Below are 7341 nucleotides of genomic sequence, written 5' to 3'. Positions count from 1 at the left end.
TGCCTGACCTGCGCGCTGAGCGAGGGCCACGCGTGCGGCGTGTACACGGGGACGTGCGCGCAGGGTCTCCGATGCCTGCCGCGCAGCGGCGAAGAGAAGCCCCTGCACGCCCTCCTCCACGGCCGCGGAGCGTGCAGCAACGAGAAGGGATACAAACCCGCGCACCAGCCCCTAGGTAAGAGAAGCGCGCAGCGCGTGCGCGCACTCGGTGAGACGATGGAGGGCGTCGCGCGCCTGCCTGCGCACCTGCGTACTTGCCTGCTTTTGCCTTGCCTGTGTGCGTTTTTGGCACTGCGAGGATGTCTTCCTACCTCATTTCATGTGGCGCGCTCACGCCGCGGGGGGACGACGTAAAGCCGCCCGGACCCTCCTGTTGTATTGCGCGTCAAAGTGGACCCGTGTTCTAGTGAAAGACACCCAACGCAGCCGAACGATGACTGGCGAATGACGTTTACTGGCGGTTGTCCAATTTGAGCCGCCCCCGGTCAGAGGGAGCAAGTCAAATACAATGAAGTGGTCGTCGGCGCAACGGAAACGCTCACTTATTTGCATTGGCAACGACACACCGACGATGTTTGGGGGCATTTCCCCCCAATGGAAATCCCGCGGAATCCAATCAGTGCGCCATCAACACAAACGCTGACATATTTGGACCGAAACGCTTTCTTGACGAGTTACTGGCATCCGTCCGACGCAACCTGTCCCGTGTCAAATTCATTTGGAGACTCGGATCCTCCGTCACAACTGGAGCTGCAAAATAGCCGGCTGCCTCCTGAAATGACGAGACGCAAACTGTGTTCGCTGGCATGTTTACAATTGACTCAGGAATAATTATCCAATTTTCTCCACCAACAAGAGCCCAGATGGTCATCAAATCGAAAAAACAAAGTCGCCAGATGCGTGAGAAAAACGATTCGTAATGCAGCCCGTCATGAGATACAAATTATGTCGATTGGATTTTTTACAATTGGCTCCAGACGATCTATCCGATTCACTGCCAGCAGCGAGATGGTTGCCGAATCTCAAAAATGACTCGGAACGGACTTCGTAACGAGACGCCTGGGTCAAAGTGACCCAAGTCAATCCCATCTTATCCTCTGGCAAGACCCCAGATCACCGTCAAATCCAAACAAAGGAGTCGGGTGCATTGTCACGATTGTTCGCTGGCATTCCCGTCAATGACAAATGGTGATTTCTTTTTTCCAAGTAAACATTGCCTTGGTCCAATCGACCCACTTTCAATTGTAAAGAAACGAATGTGTCATCAACACAAGATGTGAAAATGGTTCACGTTCAAATGGAGAAAAAAAAAAAAAGCATGTGGATGTGAGTTTGACAGATGGCAGGTGCCACCTGATTAACTTAGCGCCTTAATTTGATTTTAAACCGTCTCTCTGCAGGCCCAAATCTCAGCGCGCGCTGGGCTGCTTGATTGACAGCTCTCCGCTTCACTTGCTTGACTGCGAGGAAGAGAAAAGCTGTCGGAAAAGCGTTCAATATGCGCGTGGCCGCGCTGCCGGCGGCCTTAAGGTTCAAGCATCAAAAGAGTTGCCGATCGATTTGGTCAGCCGTCGGCTGTCCGGCCATTAATAGTTGCGTCTGGCTGTGGGAACGCTTTTCATTCTCGCTTGCTCATAATTTACGTGACAGGCCGTGAGTGACAAGGTGCGAAAACAAACCAGATGGTGTGCGGATTCCACAAACGCAGGCTCAGATCAACGACGAAACAAAAAAATATTTATTAACATGAAAAACGAAGGACCGACAAAAGTCCCAAAAGAGATCGCTGGCAACAAATGGCCAGGAAAAGCAAATATACGAACAAAACAAACGGCAAGGTAATTTCGACACCCGAAAGTGCACAAACCGAAACGGCATTAATCCAAACACGCGTAACCCTATAATCACTCAGGAGCGACTTGAAAATCCCAAACACTTTCAAAACAAGAGCATGCTCGTGAGGTCTAGGAAATATCAGTCATTAATCGGACGAGGCAAGGCTGAAGTCCGAGTCCTTCTACATGTGGTTGATTAGAGCAGGAGGTCAGGCCCTCCAATCCAGCTGGAGTTAAAATACAAACAAAGACGGAGCCAAAACCGTGACAGTGATTTAGCCCCTAATCTTGATCTTCAACTCCAAAGCGGTGCTGAATTTAACTCCAAAGCGATTTCAATGCTGCCATCGACAAGGATCCGTGAGTCATGACAGCACTGTGCTAACATGAGCTTTGCGGGCAGGCTGGGCGAGACCTTCTGGAAAATTTCCCTAGGTGGCAGCAAACGCTTGCATTCCCCTAGAGGAACAAAAACATCCGCGTCTGGGCACTTATTTATGATGAGGACGTTTGTCGATGACTGTCCTGTGGTAAAACGCCAGCGACCACACTTGGCCGTGTGGATTGGAAGGCTCGTGGCCTTGAGTTTTGGTGTTGCGCGTTCTGTGAGTGCGTCGCTTGCCTCCATTTGCAAAGCAATTCACAGCCCCTCAGTCTTGTCTCTAAATTCGAAATGCCCACTTCATGCCATAACCTCAAACTTCCACGAAGGAGTCGCCGAGTACAAATGTCCCCACCAAGGACACATTTATTCACTTGGGCTTCCGCTTCTCCTCGGGAGGGTCGCGGGCGTGGTGGAGTGCCTGTCCCAGCATTCTTCAGGCGGTAGGCGGGGCATACCCTGAACTGCAGGCCAGCCAATCGCAGGGCACACATAGACAAACAACCATCCGCGCTCACAATCACGCCTAGGCACAGTTTCAAGTGTTCCATTAGCGTGCTGCGCATGTTTTTGGAATGTGGGAGGAAAGCGGAGTACCCGGATAAAACCCACGTAGGCGCCAGGGAGAACATGCAAACACACAGGAAGGCCAGAGCCGGCATTGAACCCTGCACCTCTGCACTGTGAAGCGGAAGTGCCAACCAGTCCTCCACCGTGCCGCCGTGATGTAAACAAAACAATAAATAAATACATAACGAGAGTCATTGTTCAGTTAATTCCGTTTTTCACGGCCCACTGAATAGGGATCGTCGGTCAGCATGGAAGGATTACTCGTTCTGTACTTTTTGGATCATTTATTGGAGCACTTTGCAGCAGAAGCAGTCGTCATAGCAGCAGAATCAGTATTTAGAAGCAGTAGCAGTTGTCACAGAAGCAGAGCAGGTAATAACCCAAAGCACACATAAATGCAGTCAAAAAAATGAATACATCTTTCTTTCTGCATCACAATGTAAATATGTATATAATTGACATGAATTAATACCTTTATTTTAACAATACGTTTCATAAAAAATCTAATCAACCATGATTTCACTAAGTGCTATTATCGTCAAGATTATTCATTTTTCTAAACGTCAGAAACCACACAACACAAACATATCAAGTGGAATCGAACAAAAGAACTACAAGTCCCAACGGTCAAACCCGGAAGTGGAGTGCGCCATGATTCACTGCAGCCGTAACGCAAAGTGCACAGTTTAAACTCCCAGTGCAGCCGGACAAACATGACAACTCTGCAAAAAAATAACTAAATAGACACCACCGTTCCAGCAACACTCTAACCCACGCTGTTTAAACTGCCGATTGCGAACGGCAACTGACTGATTGCATTGCGATGCGTCAAACAAAGCACAACGGACGCATCGCAAAGCAAACAACAAACAAAGCAACCGATCATGATCGAATGCAAAAGGTCACTTGACATGTCTGGTCGAGAAAAGCGGACACACACACACGTAGCTTACCATTGGGCCATGCCGACGACGAAGTGAGTGTTTTCACTCACGAAACAAACTTGCGATGCCGTTTTTTATAGGTCGCGCGAACGGTCACCTGTCAGTGGCAGCCCCGCCCCTTTTAAAGCGCCAGGTGAATCCAACAGTCATGAATAGCACGCAAAAAAAAAAAAAAACTTTCCCTTGCCTCCTTCGACCAATATGAGGAGCCAGGCTAAATAATTGCAAATTTTCCCCAACATATCAAAAATGTGAGTTAGTTACTACTTTCCTATTAGCCAAGGCTTGGGCACCATCTCGTGGCATCTTGGCGAATTTGTGAGAAGCGAACCACAAATAGGCAGCGATGCGCGGAAGAACATAATCATCATCGTCGCATTTCCTTTGTGTGTGTGTGTGGGGGGGGGGGGTCAAAAGAACAAGAGTGTTAAACAGGGCAGTGGACGGGAAGTGGCGAGGCCAGCTTCTATTTTCATGCCGCGAGGGGTTGCAGCTGTGGGTCTGCTATCCCAGCGGAGCAAGATGAAGCCGGGGAGGGGCCGCTCAAGTGCGCGCAGCCCTCCCGAGGAGGCCGCAACAGCAGCGGCGGCAGCATCCAAACGTTTGGCCTGAAGAATCCAACGTTTCCACTCCCCTTTCGAGCATGACTTGGCTCGGGGGGGTCACGTTCCTCCCAGCGGCCCAGAGACTTCTCTGAATTGGGAATGGTGAGAGTAGATTGGGTCCCCCGTGATAGCCCCCCCCGCCCCCTCCACACACACACACACACCAGATCGCTCGCCAACAGATATGACTTCGTGGCGGTGAGCGACTTTATCCTTCAAGCTTCCGCAAGGATCTCTCACACCGTCCCGTTACGCTTTGCCAAGAAACAAAAGATGATTTGGGAGCGCTTCCAAATGCGGCATACTTGACTCGCAGATAAAAAGAAAGACGTCGAAACCAGAGAGCTTTTCCCCGCCAGTGACTCACTGGCGACCAGTCCGGTTTATCAGTTGACCCCGACCTAAGCTGGGAAGTGGCTTCTTTGATTCCAAGTCATTTTCAAGTCCGGATCCGACGTTATTTGCCAGAGCAAATAACCTATTTTTGCATTTTGACATATTTTGCCTTCAAACAAACACAGAGCTCCAAAGTCCAGGAAGTAGACAACAAATCACCTCACAGCCCCCCCCCCCCCCAAAAAAGACATCTAAAGTCACACACAACAGAATTTGTCGTGCGGTACAACAACTGTGTCAACCCTCGTTTGGAATACTCCAAATATTGTTGTTATTTGTTGTTGGCAAACTGCAGTTTGCTCTGCACCGCTAAAAAGGAAAGCAGTAGTTGTGTCAAACGGGACTGTTGAAGCGACTGACAGACTCGGGGTTGCTGTATGAGGGGAGGAGTTCAGTTTCGCCTGGGTTGTTAGTGGAAGTTATTGAGGACCACACGTGCGTGCGCCACCGACAAGTGGTTGGAAGTGGAATTACACCCAAAATAAGAACGAGGCAGGACAAAGTGGAGTGACCAAAAAAAAAAAAAAAAAATGGTGAAATGGCCGGACCGGAAGCCACAACGGGCTGTGATCCGAGACGTTGATTTGCCAGAGTGATGCTGTCAAATGAGTTTGAAATGATTTTCAATTGTTTTGTGCTGTCGTTATGGTTTCAACTATTAATGGAGGCAACTACAAAAAGACTCAAAGGGTGGGGTGTCAATTACAATTTAGTTTTTTTTTTTTTTTGCTGTTGGCGGTGAGACTTGGCCCTGGTCGCCAGAAATAGTGCAGGCTTCACAGATCAAGAAATGCTTCAACTGTCTTACCTCCTTGCTGGACAAGAGGTGAACGGAAAGATCATTTCGGAACAGTGTCGAGCCCCTTGCCCCCGTACCTTACGTGGAACCTTCTGCCCGACAGCTTCGTGACGTCCGAGTAGAAAGACTCAATGTGGCTTTCCGTCACATTGAGCACCCAAGACAGAGCGGCACATGCTTAGTGTGCTGCTGCAGATCCCTTGCGGGTGCTAGAATTACTTCAAAAGGTCTTTAAATTGGAGTGCGTGGGGGGGCGTGGGAGGTACAAGTCATGGAAAATGTCATGCCGAAGCCATACACAGGAGCGTTTGACGGCGATATTAAATATTGAGTTACGCTGTCATCACGGTGACACCCGACCCTGCCGGGACTGTCAACGGTTCACAAATCGTCCCCTCGACATGCACGAGTTGTCGGCAAACGCCCGTGGCGGGATTTGCTCACTTCAAAGCCGTAAAGCCCGGGTCAGAACTTATTTGGACCATGTTCACGTTGTGCGGTGTATTTAGAACATTATAGCAATATGAGACCCAAACGGTATTTCCTCCTTCTGTTTTCACTGATTTTTTTTTTTTTTGCAAAGAGGTGAAGGGTTGATTAAAAACAAAACCACAAGTGACTTACTTTCAAACATTGGGCCTCAAAATAAAACGGAGATGCTGTTGTCATTGTTTGGGCCGGCGCGCCAACAAACGATCAATTGAAGGGACCACAACGTGCCCCAAAAGATTGTTGACACATGTTCACCCTTTCCGGGATGGCGGCCACCACAGTGGACAGATCTTCAAAAGTTCCTCTCTCCTACACGAATGAACCCCGCAACCCAAATCCCTAAAAAAAAATCGACTGTAGGTTCTCATAAGTCGTGCGTGAAAGGGTTAAAATGTCGTGATGCACGGATATGGAGGGGAAAGAAAATGTCCTTCACATGTGCTGTGGCATCGCCGCGCTATCTCGTGATAGCGCGGCGCCTGGTCGCACCCAGTAATTGTCTTGCGGTGACGGCTAACCCAAGGAGAGGGTTTTGTCCGTCAGTGTAGCTCATTAGGAAGCCAAACTTAGATGTGGGATGAGACCTCAAGACCAAAATTTGGAACGTGCAGCTGAAGGGCGATCCACATTCTTCTGATAATGTCCTTTGGACATGACTAAACGCAACATGGACATGGAACATTTATTTGCAGCTGTAAGAAGAGGTCCAAAGCGTCGGTTTCCACGAAGCAGTTTTCCCTCGGTGAAATAACTCACATCCTCTGTATATTTTGTGTCCCGCGATTTCTAAGGATGCGATTGTTCTGGTTGCATTCAGAAAAACAAAGCAGGAAACCTTTTGATTGCAGTCAACGTTTCTCTGCACGATAGCACGTGAAGAGGGCTTACCTGCAAATTGACACGCTGACTCCAGAGCGTTCCAAAGACTGAACCAACAGCCATTCTCATCGGTATGAGCCTGCGACTGCGATTGCGCCATACAATTCTGCCACACTGGATCAGTCGCACTCAAGACCGAGCGTCCAACTCTGTGTCGAATCGGGCTGGATGGTAAATCGAAAAAGCAAATCTGTGTGAAAGGATTCCAGGAGAAATAGCAATAAGGTTTTCAAGAGGAGTCGGGGGGCCGGCGCGCATGGGAATGTTTGTTTGACATATTTATATTTAGCAAGTCATGGCTCTGTCGTCTGGGAGCGAGACACAAGGACACATCCAAACACAAACTCCAGGCCTGCCAAGTCATGAGTCGCCAGATTAATTTCAAAGAGATAGCTGTGCAGAAGCCAAAGACCCAATTCCGGTAATCACCTTTGTAGCC

The 7341-nt window shown here is 49.1% G+C and overlaps 1 protein-coding gene across 1 annotated transcript in view; it reads left to right on the top strand.

The window, feature by feature from the left end:
• The window catches only part of LOC109515444 (insulin-like growth factor-binding protein 5), a gene marked incomplete at its 5' end in the record, with an annotated part of 13041 nt that continues 5700 nt past the window's right edge, over window positions 1–7341 (top strand). Inside the window, one exon of the mRNA XM_019869231.1 lies at window positions 1–175. Within this exon, the coding sequence (XP_019724790.1) occupies window positions 1–175 (175 nt within the window). The remainder of the gene's footprint in view (window positions 176–7341) is intronic.

This window comes from Hippocampus comes, unplaced genomic scaffold, assembly GCF_001891065.2.
Source record: "Hippocampus comes isolate QL1 unplaced genomic scaffold, H_comes_QL1_v1.1 scaffold173, whole genome shotgun sequence".
Lineage (NCBI taxonomy): Eukaryota > Metazoa > Chordata > Actinopteri > Syngnathiformes > Syngnathidae > Hippocampus > Hippocampus comes.
The sequence above is the reverse complement of the archived record's forward strand: the minus strand, read 5'-3'. Positions and strand labels throughout refer to the sequence as shown.